General features: G+C 41.3%; 1 protein-coding gene across 9 annotated transcripts; it reads left to right on the plus strand.

Moving 5' to 3' along the window:
- The first annotated feature begins 423 nt into the window (after positions 1–423).
- LOC110376880 (reticulon-3-B) lies at positions 424–26,258 on the plus strand. Of its 9 annotated transcripts, none has more exons than XM_021335504.3 (7): positions 446–1,540; positions 7,818–7,853; positions 20,801–21,008; positions 22,969–23,070; positions 23,381–23,487; positions 24,522–24,627; positions 26,040–26,258. In XM_021335504.3, the coding sequence occupies exons 1-7, from the start codon at positions 883–885 to the stop codon at positions 26,092–26,094; spliced, it is 1,272 nt and encodes a 423-aa protein (XP_021191179.1). In that variant the 5' UTR covers positions 446–882; the 3' UTR covers positions 26,095–26,258. The 9 variants fall into 9 exon arrangements, with proteins under 9 accessions (XP_049696330.1, XP_021191179.1, XP_021191181.1 ...); XM_021335509.3 differs by lacking the exon at positions 446–1,540 and adding an exon at positions 2,953–3,208; XM_021335507.3 differs by lacking the exon at positions 446–1,540 and adding an exon at positions 7,566–7,722.
- Positions 26,259–27,116: the final 858 nt, after the last annotated feature.

A 27,116-nucleotide genomic window follows, 5' to 3' on the forward strand; every position in this document is an offset into this window, starting at 1 on the left:
TCTATCTATATATGTACGCTTAAATCTTTAAAACTACACATTTTTATGCAGTTTTTTAAGTGATTTTGATGCAGTTTTTTTTATAGATTGAGTGATTGAAGAGAAAGCTTTATATATATAATAACATCCAGTAAATAGCATTGCACCTGTGTGTGCGAAGCTGGGCTGGGGTGGGTCGCTAGTTGTTAATAATTGGTAACACTACTTAAACAGCTGATTAGTGGATATTGATGTCGCCGGTACTCTCTAGTAGTCGTCGTCTGTCTGCTGTAATCTGTCTTTAGTCTTTAGTATATTCCCGTTGTGTAGTCCGTACTTTGCGGCATTTTACAAAATTATTTCTTTGCTATACTGTCTTGCTATCCTTCCTTGGTTGTATCCGATTAGTGTGGTATGCAGTGTCGGTAAAACAGAGCATACTTAGCGAGCGAGCGCGCCTTCAAAAAGGTCAGGATCGGAAAGTCAATACTTTTCGCAATTTCTTGCTTGCATTACAGACATCATCTTTTTGTGAAAATTGATTTACATTGAAAGCAATAATTGACTATCTATAGTTTCGAAAAATATTTTACTTGTTTTACAGTCTTTTATTAATCTAGTATAATTTATTTTCATCAATTTATTATCTATATTACCGGCAAGCGGCGCCGCCCCCGCTGCATCGGAGGGGTCGGCGATGAGTAATACCGTTCGTTTCTCGTGCTGAGTGACGTCGTGCAGCCGCGGCCGGCAAACGGCTTGCAGACCGCAGTACGATACGGCGAGGACACACGACAGGACCCGCCCTGCTCTCCGCGTTCGCCAGCTTCTCACACTCGCGCTCCTCCCGCACTCTATCGATCTCTCTCGACACCGGTCTTTTTATATTGCACATAAGGAACCATGGATAGCGCTGACGCCCTCCTCGGGGGTCTCGCGAGCGGAGACCCCGCACCGGCCACGGATGCGCCGCCAGTGGAGCCCGCCATGAAACGTGATCAGGACTCGACAGATGACTTCGAGCACCTCGAACGCGAAGGCAAGCGGGAGTCCGCCGAGTCGCCACATCGCCAGCCCGCTGCTGCGGCCACGCGAAACTTCCTCGACATGGAGCGAGAGCTGCTCGCGGAGGCGCCTCGTGCACCCTCCGCCTCTGCAGATCATATCGCCGACAAGTTCACAGACAGCGAGTCTGACGCGGACACAGCAGGCGAGTCGCCCATGCACCGCGCCGATCCCCGGCCCGAGGCAGGGCTGGCTGCCACCCTTACGCCAGAGCCACCGCATGATCCAACGCCTGTTCTGGCGCCCGCAGCGGCGCCTGGTCCAGCACCAGTGCCGGCTCCCACTGCTCCGGTGGCACCTGAAAAGCCTTTGCCTGAGGAACCCAAGCCCCCAGCGACACCAGAGCCAGCACCTGAGCCCCCGAAACCAGAGCTTCCCAAGCCAGAGCCCGTGAAGTCGGAGCCGGCCGCGCCTCCGAAGCCAGTTGCTCAGGAGGCCAAGCGCCCTGTGGCGCATGTCATTGAGGCCGAAGTCATCTTTTGCCAGATGGGACTCGGTAAGATGATCTATTTTTTACCTAATTAAGCTAATTTTATTAATACCTTGACAAATCTTTATTCTACTTGAAACCCATTATTATGGTATCGCTGCAAATATAGGTAGTTGTCGGTGTTAGCTAATGCTAAAAATTTAGGTGATTTCATTGCTCGTTTGGTGTCGCTAGCGCTCGGCGTTTTTTGCGCGACACGGTAAGTTTTAGGAAATTAGAATGGTATCGTTTGGAGGTGAGCAGCGCACGCTACAGACCGTGAACAATCACGTCTGCAGGGGAACAATGGCCGCACGCCTCTTCTATGCGCACAAGTGTATTGTAGCACCTCAACTACATGTTACTTACTATATAAAATCATTTTAACACGTAAAACCAAAATGTAAGATACCTACATATATGTATGGTGAGCTGTAAAATATCGAACGTCAAAATCTTGGTCATATTGACTGTGGATCATGATGAACCCTGATCTCCGTTAATCACCCGCCTTTACCGAAATAGGTAATTTCGTTATTGTTTTTGTTGAAAATATGGAATAATACGCTATCGCAATGGGGGTGTGCGGGGCGGGGAGGAGTGAAGGGAGGGGTGGAGGAGGTTGGCCGCAGAGGTGGCGGAGCGGCAAGAGCGTTGACCGCGCTGCAGCGGCGGGTAACGGCACCCGCGGGCCCACGTTCGCACTGCACGCGGACGTCCCACCACCACTCCTTCTGATCACATTTGTCACCCACAACCCCATTATCATAACCCATCGCATTAGCAAAGTTTCTAATTGTCATGTAGGAAGCTCTCAGCCCTATAAATGAATCCATGGTATTCATTGACATTGAATTTGTTATCTCCCTTTAACTGGAGAACCCGAATATTCAGCTTGATTCTATAATTTGGGCAGTCGGTCGGTCGGTAGTAGTTTAGCTTTCTAATAGTTAAAGGAGGCACCGCTACACCTTATTGAACCTCGTGACTCATAATACATATCCTTTCGGCATCGATTCCTAGTATTGCTCGTTGTTAATTGTTTATTAGAACAGCATACCTACTTGCTATCTCTATTGACTTCATTTTAGAGTTTTATTGTTGAAATAATTGTTAATGTAGAAAAAAATTGGTTCTTATTTTATCTTATCTCCTCTGTTTGAAGGAGACCGAGACATGAAGTTGAGTTTGCTCGAAACGTATCTGACTGATAATAATTTAGAGTAGAATAATGCGAGAAATGAAACAGTTTCGCGAAACAAAAGCGGCGATCCTCCTGAATTTCCAAAGGAAGTTAATATTTGGTTCACCCTTTTGCCGACGAGAAGGAGCAATGATCTTGCTGCTTTCATTTTCTACCAAGAGTTGCCTGCAATAAATTGTTCGTTATCAAAATTGTTGTGATAAGATTAAACGTAAGAAGTGGCAGTGGGCATGGTGTCGGCGGCGCGGCGGCGGCGGAGTGACGCGCGGTATGCACGACGCCACCATCGCTAATTTTAGCATCGCTGAAGCAGCAGCGCTGAGCGCTCACAAGCGGAGCACCCGCCGAGCGCTCACGTCGCACTGTGCCCAGTGCCCGCCGCCACACGCCGCGCAGAGTGTACCCGCTGTGACTCACCTCGCGAGGACTTGCCTTTTGTGTGGATATTTTGTGTGTGAACATGGCTTCCGGGACCGACGACGTCATCACACGTGAGTATCTAAATACTGATATTGAAAGGGTGTCGGTGGCTGTCAAATGCTTTGGGTACATTCATTTTGGAAAATTGGTAAAAAAAAAGTCCTAATCGGGATAATTTGGTTTTGTGGATGTAGAAATTTAGCGGTGGAGGAGGAGGAGGTGGTGGTCTGCAAGGATTAGGTCATTCTCTCTTTTATAAATCCTAAATGGCATCCGCACTTTACAAAAATGCGTCAGCTGTGCTTCCGCTGCCTGTTAACACTGCCGCAGTTAGATTTAGATTAGAAATGACATCCTTCAATAGATTGGCCAACCTAGTTTGAAGTTCTTCTTTACATAGATGACAAGATTTGTCTTCCGCGAATATTCAGTAACGTATCGCGTATCTCTCCGTATATTATGTCATCTTATTTTTATTCTCAAATGCTCTGTTCGTCCGAATCGACCTCAGCGCCATCAGTAAAAATGCTATATCAAATTATATTAACAACATAAACACGCTTTTGCTGTACTCCCAAAGCGGTTCTTTTTCACAAACATACAGAGGGAGAATTTAGTCAACGCCACCAGTAAAACATAAGTAAGACAACTTTCGTGTGGTATTTCCCAGTAGTTGTACCAAAAACGTATCGGTAATAATATCGTGAATCGTGATATTACTATAGGTACCTACTTTGTTGATTCTTTACATACGTTTTAAATTGGTTGTGCATACTTGCATTCGGAGAATAATGAAATGAATACCTATTATTGCCAAAATATCAAGTCATCACAAATAATAAACCTGATCTTGTATTCCCATAGCCCGATAATATTTTTGTAGGTAAATACACCGAATAAAATTATTATATAAAGGTGTTTAAAAATTCCTTAATTTACCTACTTAGCAAAAGTTCGATTAAGGTATCAATAGATTGTGTCTCGGCTCTCTTCTCTTTAGATTTTCTGAACTACTTTGTACTCGCTGATAACCAACACGACTTAGTTGGGGATTAGAGCCTAGCATTATGGAAGTAGATAAATGGTTCACCATCAACGGCTTAACTGCTAGCCAGATATGATGGTGAATTATGATGACGTTTAGTCACATCTCATTTAGTCAATAGCCAATAATTGCTGTCGTTAAAAAATAACCTCGTCCATTGCTTTCATGTTTGAATGCTCAGCTTAAATATAAAAAGGAGCAAGCAGTAAACGCAGCAGATGCTCCGTGTTGAGCGTGTGTTCTGTACAAGTGCGCACTCGTTGACCCAATTTCAAACTCTTCACAAAAACGTAGCTCTCAGCCCTTTGTGACCCTCGTGCCCTCCCAACGAGTGACGTCATTTCCCTGTCACCCTTTGTATTTACCCACTGATCCACTTAATGACGCAGGAAAAACCGCTGTTACTTTCTGGAATTTAAAAATATCTTAATTTCGCACATCTAATGCCTACCCTGTGACCCTACATTTGACGAAGCTAGTAGAGTTCGAGCACAGAGTGTGTCACTCTGTGAATCTCTACTTTTTCTGTCCTCCTCATCAGCCATCTTTTTCAACGTAATAATGGTTTTAGAATCGAATTTGGATAATATCTCCCTCTTATTTTCGTGATCCATTGTAAATATTTTTGCGTAGGATTTTGTGCCTCGCTATATAGTAATGTGTTTCTGGATTACTACCAGTGTAACAGAATATCTGTAAAACCCCAGACATGCCTGCAATAAAGGCTAGGCCTCCTGTGCGAGTGGGGTGGCGGCGAGGGCGGCCGGGTGGCGATCGATACGTCGCTCGCCGGCCACCGTTCAGACACATCGTCTGCTCTCTTTATATAAACGGATCAAGTTGTTGCTAACCGGAGACCTCTATATCCGCGTGCATCCCAACCTGTCTTAAACTTAATTTGTTAAACATATCTAGCTAGATTAGGAAAGTTACCAATGTTGGACTTGGAAAATATTAATTTTATTATTTCCCTGTTTGCAAATACCGCGTATTCCATTGCATCCTCTTGGACACACGCACTGCAAAAAAAACCATGTGGCAATTCACCCCTATGAACAGGTTATTTCCTTGATGAAGTGGTGTCGTTGTTAAGTTTCATTAACCTCAAAAGAGGGGCGGAAACTTGACGGCATGTACAAGTGGCACAGGTAGCCGGTGACGTCACCGAGCCCGTCTCGCACTCGCACCGGCTTATTTATAACCGGCGCGACATGGCGTCGCACACGTCACCCATGTTTCATTTACTATGCAATCTGCTTAATCGCGGAATGTTCTACTACCAACATTATGACGAAGTTTAATATTTTTCTATCACATGCTCTCCTATTGTAGGTAATCAACCAAAAATGTATTTATCAAAATTGGAACTAACTTCTTAAATTATTAAGAGAGGCCTTCAAACAAAGTATCGCCTTCTGTATCACTTTCGCAAGACTTAAGGTATGTCCCAATAAAGAACTAACAGCCGACAGTAGCATTCGATTTGAACACGTCATCTGGTAGCCCGGCCGTGGCTCCGGAATCCGAAGTCACGGCCAGTATTTAGCGTGTGGGCGTGTAAGTACTAATGCTTCGGCATAAAACAGCAATTGATTTGTACACAGGGAAAGCTGTCCTGGACTATTTTAAAGTTACAAGTATTTGATAAATGATGAAGTGACATCCCATGGCTGTGACCAGCAAAAATTGAGGGAGAGCCGACAATTGCGTAGAATTCTGTCACGAGGTCCATACAATTACTAAATAGTTATGTCTTCTCCAGTAAGCAGTAATAATTTATGAATAAGAATATGCTGATGTGTAAGCGTATAAAACTTAGTTATGTTAGTTACATCATGTTGATGTAACTAGGGATGAAGTTATACGCTTGTATATTCCTGACTCATTCGTCTTTACTCTTGGAAGTTTGATTAATATGTACTTGAGAACATTAAAATTACAGGATAGGTAAGACTATAAAACTCTAAAAAGTAGTCTTCCTTCTAAAATCTTTGAGTATGATGATCTTAGGAATAAGGAAATATTTCGAAAAAATTAAAGTTATAAAAGTACCACAGATAATTTAATAATTACTTGTGTTGTACTCAGGCAAAAGCATATTTCTAATGTTATGTTAACTCTGAAATGACTATGAGCGTGCGGTTTTAGGGTTGGTTTTTTGCAAGTTGCGTGTAATTCCCATAATGGAGGTGAGCCGGGTGAGTCATTCCCGACTGTACACGCGACGGCTGGCGAGCCCGGCCTCAGCTGTGCTGTGCTGTGTCGTGTTCCCACTTGACAATGCCAATCAATCTGCTGTGGAGCTCGTAGTCCGTTCGCTACATCTGTTGGCTCCGAGATGCTGATGTGGCTATTTGTGTCTATTTAGTCTATGTCTGTCATGTCTCGTGTGTCACATGTACTTACTTTGTCATCTAATCATTATGGTGGGCTTATCTACTGATCTATTCAGATGTGGTATTTGTCGCGTTCATTATTTTCTTTGATATTATGAGGATTTGTTGTAATGATTGGTTGTAAGTAGTTTACAGTCGCAGATTTCATTCTGTTGCCAGTTTTTTGTTGCATGCTTCACGACGCATGAAGGCAATTCGATTTGAAAGTTCCCATTTGTTATAAAATAATTCTTAGCTAAGACAGTTTTTCGTACAGAATCTCATGGACATAAGTAAATAATGCACTTACTAGCGCTAAGATGACCTTACTTACCGATTCCAAAACATACGTGGTCAAGTTAGTAATTAGCAGACCTACCGGATAATTAGCGTTGTACGTATATTGTGTGAAACATGTTGTAGCTATCGTGTGTTAAACGAGGATAACGTCAGCTTCACGGCTCCATGATTCATCGCGACATAAGGTAGATAACACGAAAAACAACGTCGCGATGACACTGCTACTCTGCGCGACCTTTACTTGATTCCTTCATAATAGTCGTGACTTTCGTAAATCCCTTAAAAATGAATTAAGATCGCGGGTGAGGACTCGAAAGGCGATTGCACTCTGCAGGTCAGTACAGCTCTACTGTGACATTATTGTAGGCCGCGGCGCGTGACCTGCGACCCGCGAGCGCTCTAATCAACAAGGATAGGTACCAGACGGCGTTATCTCGCTCTTACTCGTCCCTTGTGTTCGAAATAATATTTGTATGTAAATAACGAGGCTGTCATCGCCGGCCTGCACCGGAATAACGAGTAGCTACTAACCGCATGATGTATGTAACGTTGCGCGAGTCGACCGCGAGCTTAGTGTGTATATATCCTGGCGAGGGGAGCCGCGTGCGGTGCCGGCGCTGCTGGTGCTGCACTCGAGGGGTGCCGTGGCGCGCGAGGCAGGCGCATGCGTGCGCAGGGCGCGGGCGGGCGCTGCGGCGCGGGGCGCGGCGGGAGGGCTGAGCGCGGGGCTGCGCCGCCAGTATCGACGCGAGAGTCCGGCGCGGCGCGCGCTCCGTCCGCCGCCTTCATCCACCTCACGCTCGCGTTACGTAAATCACCAGCATGCCGGACTCAGGGCCCTCCCTCTGCAGTGTCCTCAACCCGAGTAAGTGCCCCCTCCCCCTCGCGCAGGCTTTGCTTCGCCCGCTTCCCTCTCTGTCTGTCGCGACTAACCCGCTAACGCGCAGCCTTCTATTCCAGATGCCTGGTTCGACCCGCAGAGACTGCACCCCGAAGGTGAGTGGTCGTGGAGAGCGGAGGGCAGAAATACGTTTAGGTGGCGCGCCGCCAACCGGGCCGCGTCGCCGCCCGGGCAGCTCGCCTCGCCCTGCGGCCCTGCACTGTGACCCACTCCGCCAGCTAGCGCTCGTAGTGTCCGTGTGAGCTCGCTCAGTGTTCACGCCGCTCCAGTGACATGTCCGACGACCGATCGATCGGGGACGAGTGGTGTTGCCAGTGAAGGTGGTTAGTAACGGTGGTGGTGATGGTGGAGGTGTCGCTCATAATCGAGTGGTCAGGCGGCTCCGACGACGCAGCCGCGCTTCATGTGTCGCGAACTCCAGTCGAGCCGCGATACTGTCGCTGCCGGTGACAGAACAATAATAACTCCGCGTGTCGAGTCAAGGTTCGACAAAACCGTCCTAAATGTATCACTATTATTTAATAATACGACATTTGCACCGAACCACGTCACGTAATGGGTAGCACTTAGGAGTCAACGTAACATATTTTATTACGTACAAAAGAGTATCTTACAAACATGTTGGCCAAGCTACGTTGATTTGAACTGTGCGAATTACTTATATTGTCATTGACCACAGACGTTGAAAAATTCCACTGCACCGTCTCGAGTATTTATATCTGTAGTATGGGACAAAAAGGTGCAGATAGCCGTGCAGTGCGTAACTAGTTAATTGTGTGTTGTGATGGCTGCGACAGCGGCGCCCGAATCTGTATCTGTAGGGGCTCAGGGCTTGTATTTGTCGCGCCGCTGGCTCAGGCCTCTGCTGACTCTTGCATGTCATTAATATTGTGCTGGTAATGAATGTGTGGCGGCGCGCATGCGCTATGCCGTGCTGCTCACCCTGCACACTTCAAATCGCAAGCCAAGATGAAATTAGACCGATTTTAACTGACGCTGAGGCCGGTAACAATCTAATTTATAGCGTTTGACGATTCATCGGCTCACTTGTACGATTTAAAATAATTCATGTCAGAGATCGTTTGGAAGATCACTTTTTAATTGCCGACTGGTTTTGGCGGTGAATGACGGCGTCTTGCCAAAAAGAAACAAAATATTCCACTATTGGCATTATGTTTTAATACGGAGATTTTGAACTTCTTTTTCTTTTATATCCAAGAAGTAAGGTTTCGTTAGTGTATGGCATCCGAATCGGAAATTGAAATTCTCTTCTTTCAAACAGAGCTTTCTACCTTTTACCATAAGATTTGTGATTGCCAAATGAAGCGCCAGTCACTTACAGTCCAAATTGCAGATTCATATTCGAGCATATATCTTGTTGTGATCATTAATTTGGGCTAATTTGATTAGTTCACCCTATTTTTGAGTACTGCTATCTCACTAATACAGATGTAGTACAGAAGCTAACTAAGACACTTTTCATCACCGTTGGTTCCTTATTCCCTTTAGTCTAGGACAGGATGTTGTCCATGTGACTTATTACTACAATGTGTAAGTCCAGAGTCGGTTCGATAGGCGTTCGTTCAGTGAATGCCCTAATTGAATTAGGCTCGAATGCGCCAGCACTGTTCTCCTCGTGTCCCCCACTGTTTCAATAGTCGCAGCCCATTCAATGTGCCAACTAGAATCACAGGACTGTTGGATTATATAAAGCAAAAACTAATACCCCTAACTTTCGATAACATTGTTCTTTGTTCTATCTGAACAATCTACTGTTTATTTAACTCTACACACACTGCGTCACGGGATCTTGTTAGACGGACGTATTGCTTCCAAGTACCATTTAAAGTATAGAATAAATATTTCAATATCAAATTAGTATATTATTTTTTTAATCCCATACCTCCTATAGGTTATGGGCCCAGTGCGAAAAAGGACATTTAGTAGTGAGAACATTCAGTAGTGCGTAGTGACAGTAAAGTGCATAGTTGTAAATAAAAATAAAGTTGTGACAATGGAAAAAGTGAAAAGAAACATTAAGCCTTTTAATGGAGAAAAGTACAGTGTATGGAAATTTAGAATTCGTACACTGCTTTCAGAGTTAAACTTGCTCAGTGTTATTGACGAAGAAATTCCTGGAACGCGATCCGCTGAGTGGGAAAAGAATAATAAGGCAGCCAAAAGTATTATAGTCGAATATTTGGCGGACTCATATCTTAATTATATTAATGAAAATGGGACTGCTCAAGCAGTTTTTAAACATTTTGACGCGATCTATGAAAGGAAAAGTGTAGCAACTCAATTAGCGCTGAGAAAACAATTATTGGGATTAAAATTAAAAGCCGATATACCCTTGATCAAACACTTCTCAACATTTGACGATCTGCTGACAGAATTATCAGCTGCTGGAGCTAAATTAGAGGAAACGGACAAAGTAGCTCATTTATTACTTACTCTCCCGAATACATATGATGGCGTTATCACTGCAATTGAGACACTATCTGAAGAAAATATCACTCTCGGTTTTGTAAAAACTAGACTATTAGATCACGAAGTAAAATTAAAAAACGAGAGTCGTGATACCAGTTTAAAGATACTCCATGTTGAAGAAAAATATAATAAAAACAGATACAAAAGCACAAAACAAAACTATTTGAAGAATACAACATTCAAGAAAACAAACAAACAAAAATTTGTGAAATGTCATTACTGTGGACGCAAAGGACACAAGAAACAGGATTGTTTCTATTTCAAAAGACAGACAAATATACAAAACAATGCCCCAGAAAGGACAAGACAAGTCCAAACTATTGCCCTGCAAGAGGGAACGACCTCGAATTCTTCTTTTTCAGGATTTGCGTTCATGACAAGCGCATACCATTATGAAAAAGACCACTCGACAATTAAATTCCTATTAGATTCAGGAGCGTCTGATCACATCACAAATAGAGATGATCTCTTCACATCGTTTGAATGTTTAAATCCTCCTTTAAAAATTTCAGTAGCTAAAAACAATACATTTATTTCAGCAACTAAAAGGGGAAACATAAATCTTATCAGTCAAACAGGAGTGCAAGGAATACTTACAAATGTATTGTTCTGTGCCGAAGTACCATATAATTTAATATCGGTATCAAAGATGCAGCAAGCAGGATTCACCATAATATTTGATGACAAAGGCACACAAATTACAAAGGAAGGTAAAATCATCATGAAAGGTAAGACATTGAATAATCTTATAGTTCTAGAGTTTAAAATACCAGTAATAAAAGGGGAATCCGCTTCCCAAGCATGTTATGTTAATGAAAATAAATATGAATTATGGCATCAACGCCTAGGACATATAAGTAAAACTAAATTCCTGCAGTTAAAATGTCATAATATGATTGATGACTTAGATGAAATAAATACCGTAACTCCAAATGATAAGTTGTGTGAAGCATGCATAAATGGGAAGCAGACTCGCCTGCCTTTTAATAAAGTTAAAGACAAAAGTTACATTAAACGCCCTCTGTTTATTGTGCATTCAGATGTTTGTGGTCCTATAACACCTCCAACAATAGATAACAGAAATTATTTTGTTTTATTTGTTGATGAATACACACATTATTGTGTGGTGTATATGTTAACTTACAAATCAGAAGTGTTTACAGCTTTTAAAGACTATGTCGCTAAAAGTGAGGCTAAATTCAATTTCAAAGTAGTAAATCTTTATAGTGATAACGGTGGTGAATACTTATCCACCGAAATGAAAAACTACTGTAGAGAAAGAGGCATAAGCTATCATTTAACAGTTCCTAGGACCCCACAGTTAAATGGTGTTGCAGAACGTATGGTTCGCACAATAACAGAAAAAGCTCGTGCTATGTTAAATGGCACTAAAGCATCAAAACGTTTTGGGGAAATGCAGTTTTAACTGCAGTTTATTTAATAAATATTACGCCTACGAAAGCTTTAAGTCAATCAAAGACACCATACGAGATGTGGCATGATAGGAAACCAAGCGTTAAAAATCTCAGAGTTTTCGGTTCAACTGTATATGTTCATAATAAAACCAGTAAAACAAATTTGACAATAGGTCGTGGAAAGGAATACTGGTAGGTTATGAACCCAATGGTTATAAAGTTTGGAATACAGAATTCGAAAAATATGAAACTGTAAGGGACGTTGTAATTGATGAGACTAATTTTATCGAATCTAGGCCTTCATTACGACCTGAACGGAGTAATAATACATATTCCCAAGACGAAACTGATAATGACTCCGTAACAAAATCAGTGTCTTATAAGTCTCATAGTTCTGGCCCTAAATCAGATAGCTCTCAATCTGATGAATGCAGTACAAGTAAAATTCGAAAAATCGGTAGTCATGAAATACCGAATGAACCTGAAAATGAATCTGAGAGTAGTTTGAAACACAAAAATCAGGATAAACCTGATGAATTTTTAAATTTACGAAGAAGTGAAAGACTGAAAACATGTTCGCGTAAATCATATAATGAAAATGACTATGATGTCTATAGTGCGTTATCCATCACAAGTAATATACCAAAATCATTAAATGAAATTAAATCTCTGAACGATAGGAATCAGTGGGAAAAAGCAGTCAGAGAAGAACTCAATTCTCTTAAGAAAAATAATACATGGACATTAGTACCAAAACCATTAAATAAAAATATTGTAGACTGTAAATGGATATTCACTATTAAAATGACGTTTCAGGTCAACCTTCAAGATATAAGGCACGTCTTGTCGCTAGAGGTTTCAGTCAAGAATATCTTAGTGATTATAATGAAACATTTGCACCAGTTGCTAGAATAGCAAGCTTTAGATTCTTAATTAGCTACGCAAATCAATATAATTTACTGATTCATCATATGGATGTAAAACAGCATTTCTAAATGGTACACTAAAGGAAGAAATCTACATGAAAGTTCCTGAAGGTGTAAAATGTAAAGATAATTACGTATGCAAATTAAACAAAGCTCTTTATGGCTTAAAACAATCAGCTAGATGTTGGTACGAAACATTTGAACAATGTCTCAAAGAAATAGGTTTTCAGAACTCCCCAGTAGATAGGTGTATATATATGAAAGGTAAAGGAGACATTTCTAAAATATTTACGTAATCTTGTACGTCGATGATTTAGTTATAGCATGTGCAGATTTGCAAACAATGAATAATTTCAAAGCATATTTAATGACTAAATTCGAAATGACCGACTTACACGATATCAAATTATTTTGGGCATTAAAATAGAGAGACACCATGATAAAATTACTTTAGACCAAAGTGCTTACATTAAAACCGTTTTGAATAAATTTAATATGAGTGATTGCAATCCTATAAACACACCGATGGAGCTTAAATTAAACTATGAAGCTCTTAACGCTGATAAGAAGTGTGACGCACCATGCCGTCACCTGATCGGTTGTTTAATGTACATTATGCTTTGTACGCGTCCGGACTTAAGTACATGCGTAAATATTTTAAGTCGGTACACAAATAAGAACAATAAAGAATTGTGGTTATGCTTAAAGCGAGTTTTAAGATATATCAAAGGCACAATTGATTTGAAGTTAACATATACAAGAAATAATTACAATAACATCCTAAGTGGATATGTCGACTCAGATTGGGGTGGCCACGATTGTAATGATAGGAAAAGCACTACTGGATATGTGTTTAAATTATTTGATCAAAATACAATTACATGGTGTACAAAGAGACAAACATCAGTAGCGGTCTCGTCTACTGAATCCGAATATATGGCTTTATATGAAGCTGTTAAAGAAGCATTATGGCTTAAGTCTCTGGCAGAAAGCATAAACTTAAAAATTAATAAGCCCATTATTTTATATGAAGATAATAACGGATGTATTAGCATAGCTAATAATCCAACAAGTCATAAAAGGTCCAAACACATAGATATAAAATATCATTTCTCTAGAGAACAAGTTGAGAAAAATGTAATAAAATTAAATTATATTTCCACAGGTAACCAGTTGGCAGACTTGTTGACAAAACCTTTACCAGTCGTGTCTTTTATAAGACTGAGAAAAGGATTGGGTATAGAATAAGTTTTAATTTAAGTACAATTTCATTATGAAATGGTCTGATCAGGTTTTTCTGGGTTTTCCCTGATCCTGTGCAGCAAATGTTGGACCATTATTGTACAGTTGTCCCAGACCTTACTTGGAAGTATAATATGTTACGTCGTATTTATAAGTTGGTATTCACTTTGTAATGTTGAATTGTAGACTAGATACTGTATAGTAAACTAACGAATGACTAAAAGTTAGGGATTAATTTTTGAGGGGGCGTGTTGGATTATATAAAGCAAAAACTAATACCCCTAACTTTCGATAACATTGTTCTTTGTTCTATCTGAACAATCTACTGTTTATTTAACTCTACACACACTGCGTCACGGGATCTTGTTAGACGGACGTATTGCTTCCAAGTACCATTTAAAGTATAGAATAAATATTTCAATATCAAATTAGTATATTATTTTTTTTAATCCCATACCTCCTATAAGGACATCACGGAAGGCTGGTTTTTCTTTGTTTCCTGGTGTTGTGCTCGAGGATGAAACTTGATCGGATACTAGAGGTCGCAGGAATCCTATGTCCATACGTACACAGAGGCGCTACCTACCGGGTATCTGTTACGGACTGTGACCAGCTTCAAGGGAGCACTACGCCTTTGTTTTTTTACCTACCTATACCTAGGCATATCCATGAACCTGCTTTAGTGTATGTGCTCAAAGTCTTAGGTACCCATTTATAACATGATGTATTAAAGAGGGGAAGGTTTAAGAAGTAATGTCAGAATATGTTTTTGGGCAGCAGTTAAACGTCTTTGGGACATTGTAGTGCAGCACCGGCGCGGCGCGGCACGCTCGCCGTCCCGTGGCTGTGTTCCGAGCTCGTGACACTTGCATTGTTTGTCTTACCTGTGACCTCACTGGTCTCTCGTATTGCATCTGCGCACTCTTATTGCTTTTGCCTTGATCTAATGGCTACTTACTAACTGAATGACGCTACAACAGATACTTGCGTCATGCATATGTTATGGACCAAGTGATAAATTGGGCAGTATGCATAATGCCCGGTCATTATGAATAATGCCCAATATGAGAGTGCAATTTGATAATAATTGTTCAAATAATCAAATTGACCGGGCACTATACATATTGCCCGTGACCTTTTGGGCAAAGTAATACAAACATATTTAATTTCATTTTTTTTATTGTTATTGACATTTAACATAAAATAAACTAAATATTAAACCACTTAAATAATCAGCCTCATGATTTGGATTAATTATGAAGGACTTCTGCCTTAAAAATCCACTAGTTTTTGCATTTAAAAGTTAAGGAAAGTCATATTAAATCAGATTATATCGTAATAAAATATACCTAATTAAATTTAAACAAAAAATTTACAACATATCTTTGTTTTATACAAATGAGTTATTATTATAAAACACACTCATTATTTGGCACATAGAAAATATAATTAAAATAGGGTGCTATTTAAACAGGCTTCTTTTTAATATCATTACTCGTCCCCAAAAATGTAAGTTGCCTTCTAAATTACTAAGTCAGCCAGAATTAAATTTGTAGCACGCTAAACTAAAGTAAACTTCTGAAATACTATTAAATGACATCATAAAATATATTTATTTAGCTTCTAATTTTTTTACCCAGTACGTTTAAAATATAACACATCCCATATCAATTGACAGAGCATGGAAGCAAACATGCAACATGCAGCAAGCATGGCTTCTGTCACGGCTCCGGCGCTGCGGGGGGACTCCAGCGGTCCCATGCGAGCTTATCGTCGCAGGATGGTTTTCACACTCACCCCCGCAGCTTCGGCTTGCTGGCCAGCCTCAGCCGCGGCGGCGAGCGCTTCAACTACCTGCGCCTCAGCTCGCAGGCCGCCTCGCCCCTCCGCGCCTACGCGGTTTTGAATTGCACTCTAGGGGTAGGGCAGACAAGACTACGTGAAGTCGGTTTTGCAGCGATTCGTTTTTGTCACTAAGTTCAGTTTTTAATACAATGTTTTGAATCCAAATTAAATTCTACCATAAAAAAAACGAGCCAAGAAAAATGAGATCCAATTAATAATTTTGTGGCTAGACTTATAATTTCCCATTAAAATAGGACATATAATTTAAAACAATAATCATAAAATATGTAGCAAGTAACAGGATTTATTTATTAGAACAACTGCCACCCTCGCACCGCATAAAATATAGCTTTATTATCAAATTGCCCAACTATCATGTAGCAATATAATAATGCCCGTGCAATGTGATAAATAATGAAGTTAAGATAGTTATTAATCACTTGGCCCGATAAAGCTAGACATTATTCATAATGCTCGGGCATTATAAATAATGCCCGAATTAATCACATGGTCCATAACACATACATGAACAACAGGTCCTATACATGATGATTCTTTATGATATGTGTGATAATATACATTTTGTTAATGGCGCAAGTTAACGATAGGTTATAAAGACATGCGGCGCGTTACTTATAACAATATTATAAGTTCAGATATGTTTGTATTAGGAAAAAAAGTAAGCCCGCGTGGATAACAAATGTCGAGGACTCCTTAAACGCCACGTGGCGAACTATGATAGCAACCGTCGTCGCACTTACATTACACGACGTAGACGGAGCGTGAGAATATATTATGATAAAATACTTATCAACTGGTCATATTTCTGAATTGAGAACTCTTACTTCGAATGGCATTTCTGCAATATTTATGTTATAGGTACCTAGATTAGATAATGATTGCTAACTGGCGTATCTTTGATTGCATAAAAGGTAGCTACGTACACTAGCTGAATTCGTGAACAGTGTCATAACAAAATATCCAAGGATGAATGAGACGACACAGACAAAGTGGGGAGCAGGTAGATGAGCTGCTTCCTCCAGCACAGGTGGGCCGCGGCGCACGATACCCGGTGATGTTAGTGCGGCGTATGATCCTCATCTGTCATATACCAACTGTCAAATAGAGACAAGTAGCCACGACAACACATGCAGTATATTGGAGTCACTGCTCCGCCGCGGGCTCCGCTCAATGGACAAGTAGATGGCGATCGTTTGTCTAAGAATTGAAACACGTATGTCTTTCGAGACATTTAAGCATATTTTGCTGGTTTTTCTACATCAAGTGCAAAACAGGTTAACAAACGTGTTTTTAAGATCACGAATCACTGTAGTCGAATGACCAAAATTACTCTGGTTTCATACCGAATATTTGATTAATGATAGGTCGTCAAAGTTTTTACTGTGATACGTCATGCGATGAGCGGCTGTCTGCTGCATTTTGATCTCTTGCACACAATCAGTTTTAGTCCCGTCTATTAGAAGTTGCGCAATTTGCTAAGCAAGTTGTTGCTGAATATTTTCTAACAAATCGATATCTGTCGATCTAAACCTTGGTTATATCGTGGACTCCTTGACCTGACAGACTATCGTTGGAGACAAAGAGTCGTTACTTCACCTTATCACGGTTATTTTCCTTTGTGAACAGTTCCTATTTATGTAAAGCTATTATAGCTACATAATTGAATGATTCCTTACGTTTTTAAAGCTTCGGCAGTACGTTCATCATTCAAGTCTAATGCCCTTTTTTGTAAAGCGCATGGTATTTTTGGCAATAATATTTGTAAAAAAATGTCAGAAGCATCAGTTGGATATGTATGTTTATGCGTGTAGTGGACATGCGTGTGGCAGCGCTCGGGCACCACTCGCGGAGGACTGAGCGTTATTTTTATCACTGGTCGGCGTGTGTGACGGCGCGGCGACCTCCGCGCATTGTCTCACTCAGAGTTGTAGAGTCTGATATGCCCGCACTTCGCGCCCTACGGCCATTCATTCATGCGAGCTCTTCGCTTTTGCCGACAGACTTATGTTCCGTTTCATTGATTAGAAATGCGGACCAGCTGTGTACGGAATCAATTAACAATCATGTAATATGCAGATGTGTACACAAACTGCAAGCAGACTGAGCTCCGCCGGCACAGGCGGCCGGGCCGCTTCTATAGGGCTTCTTTATATTGCATTTATAAAACGTAGATAGCGCCCATATCTACGTACCTAATACGTTTGTCTATCACAAAAGGGATTGCATCTTATATAGCTAAATATGAGACCGAATCCAACAGATAGAATCCCTTTGAGACATCACTATATTGTGAAATTGCTTCAGAAAAACAACTACGAATTCGTAATCTATCTATTTAGTGTTTTTTTTTGTAAGGTTTTGGTTAACGATCAAAACGTATTTATTTAAGAAAGTGTAAATATGTTTCCAAATTGAATCTAAATCTCAGTGCAAAGACGAGCGTAGCTACTGGGCTGTAGCTCTACATAACTGGGTATGGGGCGCAATCTCCTTCGCATATCCTTCAGTGAAACACGACAGGTACCTGTGTACCTGAAGTTTTCAGTGTTCCAATGCCAGATCCCAACTGAGATATGTGGAAGGAACTGCTATCAAAATATTTTTTATAAATTTTGCAGCAAATAAAGAAGACCAGTTAAACATGATAATCCACTACCCAAAGTTAGTCCACTAGAAAGCGCCTAATGAGTTAAGTCGTATTAAAATAATAAAAATATTGAAGATCTGTTTTTGATTATGGACCATTTAAATATCCCAAATGGGGACTTACTGGCGTCAAAATATGTACCTATTGAGTCCATTATAACCTCAATAGCTGTCCTGTTCCTAATTTTTCCTCCTGCGCAGTTTTCTCGATTGCTTTACACGTGGTACCTGAGATGTTCCTGAGCTTAATAAATCACTAAAAGATGCTCATCTTGATTTATGAATAACTCAGAAGCTTGACAAACTATTCAAATTAGGTATGTTATGATGATGGCAATATTCTCAAATTACTGCAGTGTAATTAACGACTGCGCTGTTGTACGTTATCATTGTTATCAAACTGGCAATGCAGATAATAATATGTAGTTATCATTTTCAGACAGTTTTGTGTTCCTTATCAATAAGCAAAATGATGATACGTAAGCAGTCTCGAAACTGAAGCCACGCTGTTCATAGAACTTAGCAGAACATTAGCAGATAACGGAATAACTCAAGGGACGTAAAGCGTTGTCATAGTAACGTCGTATTGATAAGGCAATTAAGGCGAATGGCATTGACCGCGCGTCGCTCACTGCCAAGTGCGTGGAGCGAGCGCCTGCGTGTTTGTAGTGGCGAGTCGCGCTCCGGCGTCGGCGCGGCCTGCGCGAGCGCACACTGATAATGAAAGCCTTTCCACATAAGTACGCACTCACTTTCAGTTTCTACGCTTACGTTGTGAGCAAACTCGTTCGTAGGCATGTCGCTTGTGAAGTCGACTGCACCGCGTGCACCACTAACTCATTACAACATGCTAAGCATTAAGTACATTGCAGTTTCTTGTGTTAGACTTTATGCTCACTGCAGCTCATTTATTATTGTAAGACGTACGCTGTCCATTGGCGTATTGTCTGGACCTTTTTTGAACAAATATATTTTGAGATGTGATTGGTCAAATGCGCACTTTGTGAGCTCTTTTGCAATGGTATATGGTTTAATTCGATGCGAGTTTATATTTGGATAATCTTAAGTTCGTAAAATTTGATAACTTTTAACTCTTAATAAGTTGCAAGTACATCAAAACTATGAAGTATCAAAAATTTATGAAATCCTTCACTGCATGAGTGAGAAAATTGTAACTATGTATGCCGCGCTCTATGAAAAGCCGGCAGAACGCAGTTGTTTCTAGAATATGGAACTCTTTTTATGAAGGCATTGTGTATTAATAGAAGCTGCCTCATCAACATTATTTAAAACATTAATTCAACCCACGTATGGTAGACTCCAGATATAGTAACATGAATCATTATACCTAGGTACATAATATTCGATTAAAGAGATCCATCTATCAATCAGTATTATTCGAGTGTCTGGTTCTTCAACAATAAATCCTTATTTACCTATGCGTATTGGAACTTTTGATGTTGCTGAATTCAGAATACATCTGAGAGTAATGAAGATATCGAACTTTCAAAATGAAAGTTGAGTGTTAAAGTTGACCCGACGTATTATTGGGCTCATAGGCCGTTCTCTGGAAGGGCATTGATTGGACGGAAGGCGCGTCACGGCACGTAGGAGAGTGTTGTGTCGGCAGTAGAGCCGCGGGTGTCGCGTGGCTGCGCGCGCGGCGGGTCGCGGTGACGTGTGGGAAAGGTTGCCGCGTGGCGGCGGGCAGCGCCATGTGCCGCGCCGCTCTCACTCCGTCGCCATGGCGCGCCCCAAGCACTCGCCGCGACACGCCGCGCAGCACGAGCCGTTGCCGCCCCGAGGACCAGGTACGAGCCGAGCGCCGCTACTGACGTGGCGAGCCCACCTCCCCGACATACGGTGCTCTTGCTCAACGCTACTTAAGTTTTCTGTCATCGTTTATTATTATAGATTACGCGAAATCGCATCTGTTGTTCCCATATTTTTAAAAGAACATTCAACTATTTTGTAGGAGTTGCGGGAGCTCAATATGAGTAGCAAATGTGTCATACACGAGTGCAGTGTGTTGTAAATTCTCATGGTCTGTTAAAGAGACAGGACAGGCCACTTTGCGAGTAACAGTGAATCCGGAACGGCATCGGATACATTCGCTCCATAAAATATTATCTACAGACGTACTATTGTCGAGTGCTCTTCCATTCAGTAAGTTTGAAAGTTTAAAAAAAATTACAAGACAGTCTCATAGCTGCTGTTAAATTTAAGTTAACGGTAACATTCGACGATTTTAGTTCAAAATTATTGAGATCATCGACGGATAGAACCAGTTTCACCTCCGTTACTTTCTCCGTGACCAAAAGATCGTAAAGTTGAGTGGAGGTATCGCGACACTGGAGTGGGTCACCCTGAGGGCTGACAGCCACACGCTGGTGGTTGGCGAAGTCAGTACCTATAGTTGTAATGTTCGGAGCTGTATTGTGCGCGTGTGTGTCGCAGTGGAGTCGCTGATCTACTGGCGGTCGGCGGCGCACAGCGGCGCGGCCCTGGGCGCGGGGCTGGCGCTGCTGGTGGCGCTGGCCTGCTGCTCCGTGGTGTCGGTGCTGGCCTACGCCTCGCTGCTGGCGCTCTCCGCCGCCGTCGCCTTCCGCATCTACAAGAACGTGCTACAAGCCGTACAGAAGACTAATGATGGACACCCCTTCAAGTGAGTATCACCCAGTTTTTTCGACCTAATAAATACATACTCTACATTCCTCTTAGCATATGAATTACTTACTCTTCAGACTTTTATACATCTACTATAGAGCAAAACGTAATCTTTCCACTTCTGACCTTTCTAGACTAATAGTAGGTATAGGTACCCTGCTACTAATTAAGAATGGTGGACCTGCCAGGTATTCAGCTTGACGAACCAGTTTTCCACTTTTATGAGAGCATGTCTTGTCTGATAACACGACTTGTTTGATTCCATACGTAACTATTCAGTAATCTGTTCTATTAGGAATTATTATTCATTCTGCAAACACCACTAATTCGAAAATTGTCATAGAGACAAGTACTGAATAAAAACATCTCGATATTGTTATAAAACTGAGTTGGTTACAATGTAGAATTATCTACACAGGCGTAGAGGTCGTTGCCTGGTCAACCCTAGTAATTTTCCTAAACTGTCCATTATTTAAATTCATTATCCCGTAAACATTAAGTCGTGGTGGCCTAGTGGGCAAAGAACCGACCTCTCGAGTATGAGGGCGCGGGTTCGATTCCAGGTCAGGCAAGTATCAATGCAACTTTGTTTGTATGTACTTTCTAAGTATATCTTAGACACCAATGACTGTGTTTCGGATGGCACGTTAAACTGTAGGTCCCGGCTGTCATTGAACATCCTTGGCAGTCGTTACGGGTAGTCAGAAGCCAGTAAGTCTGACACCAGTCTAACCAAGGGGTATCGGGTTGCCCGGGTAACTGGGTTGAGGAGGTCAGATAGGCAGTCGCTTCTTGTAAAGCACTGGTACTCAGCTGAATCCGGTTAGACTGGAAGCCGACCCCAACATAGTTTGGGAAAAAGGCTCAGAGGATGATATCCCGTAAACATTAAGAGCGAAGACGTACATATGTTGCATCTTACAAAATCTGTCGCTGCGGCACTAGTGAAAAAAATGACACATTACTTGATCCATTGAAGCATTTCTGAACAGTTTGCGATACTGGTCGCGTAGACAAGGGGCATTGGATAGCCGTGGACAAGTTCAGTGTGTACTGTGCGTACAATGTAAAGTGATTGTCGCACGTGTGTTTATTCAGATGTTGCGAACATACGCAACGTGTAACTAAGCTCCAACAGCGCACTGTTCCGTTACACTGTACGAAACATTTAACGATGCGAACGAGACCACTTTCTTGCCCCGACTATCTTCTTAGACATTCATTTCTAAAAAGTTTTATGTGATCCGGCAGCATTCGTATATTACATGAATAGAGTAGTATTAATAAAGTCTGACCAGTTATCAGCGTGTCATATTGATAAGTCAACTCACTCGGACGACCGAGTCCCACTTTGTTTCGCCTTATGGCAACGTGCGATATCTAATTACGCGAAGTCTTTAGAAAATTATGTTAAAACCAATAAATACATATACTTACGTGCCCAATATTTTTTGCGTGGGTTCGGTTGATTTTTTATGCATTAGAAAGCGAAATGTGACGTCAACACTGCTGAGGCTTTTGATATTTTTTGCGAGCAGTGCTGTTCTTTGAACTGAATCTAGTCCAATATGAATTTAGACAAGTATCTATTACATATTTGGAAAACAGTTATTAGAAATTAAATTGGATACTTGTTTATCTACTACCGGTACGAATAATCGGGACAAACTACTGTTAAGTGGCTCTGAAGATCATCATAATTTTTTTGCGTCATGTTTAATAGCAGAGAAAGTGATAGGATACCTCATGAACAACAGTCATGTGTCAGAGAATAATATTCCACTCATACCTACCTATTAGAAATGCGAAACTTTATGATGATGTATGTTCGTTAATCTCTAAAAACTACAGGATGGATTTGGATAAAATTTGTTAAAAAATGAGTTCGTATAAGGTCATATATCAGAATAGCATATAGAGAAGTTTCGCCCGTGAGTGAGTCGCGCGTGGTGTTGCAGATGGCTGCTGGAGCGCGACGTGAGCGTGCCGGCGGAGCGCGCGCAGGCGCTGGCGGCCGCCGCCACCGCGCACCTCAACGCCGCGCTCGCCGAGCTGCGCAGGTACACGCGCGCACTCTGCCTTTACTGTCGATTCATGCTTCACAATTTATTATCCCCACTTGAGAGAGATGCTCATGAAAGGCCATAGGAGGCTTCTCTAGAATAGTTGAGTTAATTAATTATTCATTGTATATCATATATTTGCAAATGCTTGTGCACTATAATAAGTCCTGCGCAACTAGCTGATCTCCCAGTCGCCGTGGCCGAAATCGGGCGTGGACGCCATTATTAAATGTACCTACCTAGGTAAATTCTTGATTATGTAGTGGTTGAGCAGCAGTAGAGTGACGTCGTGTGACTCGTGTTCCAGGTTGTTCCTGGTGGAGGACCTGGTGGACTCGCTGAAGTTCGGCGTGCTGCTGTGGTGCCTCACGTACGTCGGCGCCTGCTTCAACGGCATCACGCTCATCATACTCGGTGCGTGCTACACTCATTTGTAGTCAATCCCGGATAACCATTCAGCAAGAGTAGCTATTTCAACCTGCCCTACTTATTGGGCCTAGGACGGAAGGATCTTTTGCCACGCTCGCATAACCTACCAGTGCAATCAGGGTCAATATTGTTAGTTCTGCCTTAGTTAGCGCAGTCATAATCATAGCCAAATACACGGTTATAATACCCTCGCTATAATAGGTACCTGGCTAGTTTTTTTTCCATAGGCTTCTAATCTGTCTGGAATAGTTCAAATTAATATCTATTCCTGTACTATTTTACTCAATAGAAATGTATATTTAGATAAGAATGAATATTGTTGCTTTCAGATTCATAGCGAACATGTTTACGTTACATGGTCGATTGGTCTCGTGTCCACTCGACTGCACACAATGACGCTAATCTGATCTGAAACTATCTGTTGATGGAGACGAATTGCTCATATATAACATGTAGAATATAATGTAGAAGGTGTTACACCTATGCATGTGATGTCGGAGCGGCTTGTCACTGCCGCGGAGTCCGCGGTGCTCGAGCACAGCACTCGACGTACGCGCAGTTGCTCCGTACTGCTAGTACACTCGCACAGACGCTTTTATTCATATTACTAAGACCACATTAAATAGAAGCCCCACTGAACGATCGAAAGGGAAAACCGTGGTTAGCGCGGTTGATGTGTGTAACTATTTAACTATGTATTTATAGTAGTGAGGTCTTCCGTGCCTGGTATACATAATACTAAGACTAAAAAACCACCTATACCTTAACCGGTGGTTATTTACTTTACTACATAATATAATGATTTACTTAATAGCAACTCGTAAACTTGAACAGTGATGATGATCCTTACCTACACTTATGTATCTAGCTACTCTTCTTGTCACAGTAAAAAAAAAGTTACTATTAAGTAATCTATGGTAAAAGGTCCTAGAGCAAAACGATATTTATGTAGTTTAGATTGCAAAGTGTTGTAAGCACATGATAACTCGCAGACAGTAAGTAGTGCGTGGTGTTTGCAGGCTGGATAGCGCTGTTCACGCTGCCGAAGGCGTACGAGATGAACAAGGCGCAGGTGGACGCCAACCTCGAGCTCGCCCGCGCCAAGATCAACGACATCTCCGCCAAGTCAGTACACCAACACACACATGCTTTACATTGTCTATTCAACCCGGTTGAGTTGTCAAAGAACAATGCCAAGGTTTTGGAAAAAGTGCTGCCTAGGAATGTAGCATAGCATTAACATGAACTAAAAAATATTAAAATGGAATAGTCCCAGAAAAAAAAACATTTTGTTATGAGGAAATCTTTCCTTGAATGATGATTGTTGCCCGCACTTCGCTCTTGGAAGCTATTTTATCTCAATTCGACTGTTTTTTGTCTTTTTTGCATTCTATTTTTCAAAAACCCTAAACCGATTTGATAATTTCTTTCTTTATTATGCAAGAGTAAACATGCTTTTTGTCCCATTGTCATCAATACAGGATTTGATGATTGATGAAAACCTGAAAATCGGGGGCAATTGTCACAAATTGTAGGCACGCACCGGGTAAAAACGTGTTATTAGTGTGTCTATAGGATAAGTCTACATGACCGTGAAGATTTGGACCTTATCTGATGATAGAGACAATAGAAAATAAAGGGAACTCCACAAAGACACATGAATATTAAGTTTTTACTTGACGCCTGTGACAATGTAACCACCACGGCGAATATACTCTTTCATACAGAGAATTTTTCAATTCAGATCAGTCAGTAGTTACTGAGTTTAGCACGTTCAAACGACCGATTTTCTCTGGACTCCTGGGATATATTTTAATGTACTTTGAAATCAACGTCTTTTTAACGTACCTAATGCACCACTTAAGTGATTTGTCTAAGCAGCACTAAGTCCAGCTTCCAAATAAAATTGGGCATTATCCTTTTCATGATTTCAACGGGCTTTTTACCAACTACCTCATATCATCATCTGCTTAGCCTTGTCCCAACTATATTGGGATCGGCTTCCAGTCTAACCGGATGTAGCTGAGTACCTGTGTTTTATAAGGAGCTACTGCCTAACTGACCTCCTCAACCTAGTTACCTGGGCAACCTAATCACCTTGGTAAGACTGGTTGTCAGACTTACTGGCTTCTGACTACCCGTAATGACTGCCAAAGATATATGGCCTTACTACAAAAACTTTAAACACTGTTTTACACTTGCTAAAAAAAATGTGGCTCCAAAATGAACCATATGTCAACGTCATAATTTGTCATTTTTTTAGACAAGTCTTAAACTGACGTTAAAAAGTTTTTGTGGTAAGACGGATAGAGTTTATCGTGCCCTCCGAAACACGGCCATTGGTGTCTAAGATATGATATACATACTTGAGAGGTCGTTTCTTTACCCAGTAGGCCACCAACCGACTAACTAACTATCCTACATATTGACTCTAATATTTAGTATATATTTCATTATTCTCAGTCATATTGGAGTTGTAAAACTTATCCTATAGACTGAGTTGTGCACATGTGTTGACGCGGGTGTGGTATGCGCAGGGTGCGGGCGGCGGTGCCGCTGGGCCGGAAGGCGGAGAGCGACAAGGAGAAGTGAGCGCGAGGCTGCACGCGAGCGCTCTGTACTTCACTGTTTGTTATATTTATTATTATGTACTATTAAAGATAACTACTTTACGTGTAAAGCTTTATGAGACGAGTCATGCGGAGATTATTGTATTTGCTTTTTGAAATTTTAAATTAAAATAACTGTCGAACCGAGTGTTGTTTTTATTTACTTTCCCAAATGTCATCATATCGTAGCTCCGTCTCTTGACAATGCGGCCCGGGACAGGAGCCGCACTGCTGCTGGGCTGCTTCAATAGACTGATCAAATGACCACCCTGATGCGACGCGGCGACGTGGTCCACCTGACCCTCATCTGACGTTCTCCAGTGTTTCCTTAGATAAGTATGAACAGTCTACACGAGACTGGCACACTATTATATACATATTTGTTTAAAAGCTAACATTTAGTAAAGTTTCTAAATACCTACTCAGCGGGATGAATGCATAGATAGGTACATGATATTCTACAATATTTGTTTTAAATTAACATTTTTATCCTTTTCTGCGATTCAATAATGAATCATATTGTATGCAAATGATTTACGATTGCAATACGATTATAGAGCAGACTACCCTATAGTACCAATGGCAAACCTATGAAATGTCATTGGAATATTAGGTCTTATATTAGTAGCAGAATGCCCGCTATGGTTAAAACTGCATTGGGATTACATTGTTATTCAATTGTCACATTTTAGAAGAATCGGCCCCCAGATCTGAGGTAGGTCAAAGTGCAAAAACGAGAAAATTAAAGAAATTAAAATAGCTATCCTGTGTTCAGTAAAATTATGGTCACCCTACTTAGAAACAAAGGGTCGGGCTTCAGACAGGGAAATAGTGTTTTGCTTAAGGTGGGTATTCGAAGTGTGTCTCCACTTCTAGTGTCTTCATGACGTTAAAGAACATAGTCAAAGGCGGTCAAAGCTAATCGCAGATGGCGACACTTAATAACCAGGGGCTGACAGCCTTAGTTCAAAAGAGCCCTTTTCCGTAAATAAAATGGCTTGTGTT

The sequence above is a fragment of the Helicoverpa armigera genome, chromosome 13, assembly GCF_030705265.1.
Source record: "Helicoverpa armigera isolate CAAS_96S chromosome 13, ASM3070526v1, whole genome shotgun sequence".
Lineage (NCBI taxonomy): Eukaryota > Metazoa > Arthropoda > Insecta > Lepidoptera > Noctuidae > Helicoverpa > Helicoverpa armigera.

Excerpts from the sequence above, each read along its gene's own strand:
- LOC110376880 (XM_021335504.3), top strand. The coding sequence starts at position 883 with ATGGATAGCGCTGACGCCCTCCTCGGGGGTCTCGCGAGCGGAGACCCC. Across the intron at positions 7,854-20,800 it reads GCAGAGACTGCACCCCGAAG|TGGAGTCGCTGATCTACTGG; the intron begins GTGAGTGGTCGT and ends TGTGTGTCGCAG. Across the intron at positions 23,071-23,380 it reads GCGCTCGCCGAGCTGCGCAG|GTTGTTCCTGGTGGAGGACC; the intron begins GTACACGCGCGC and ends CTCGTGTTCCAG.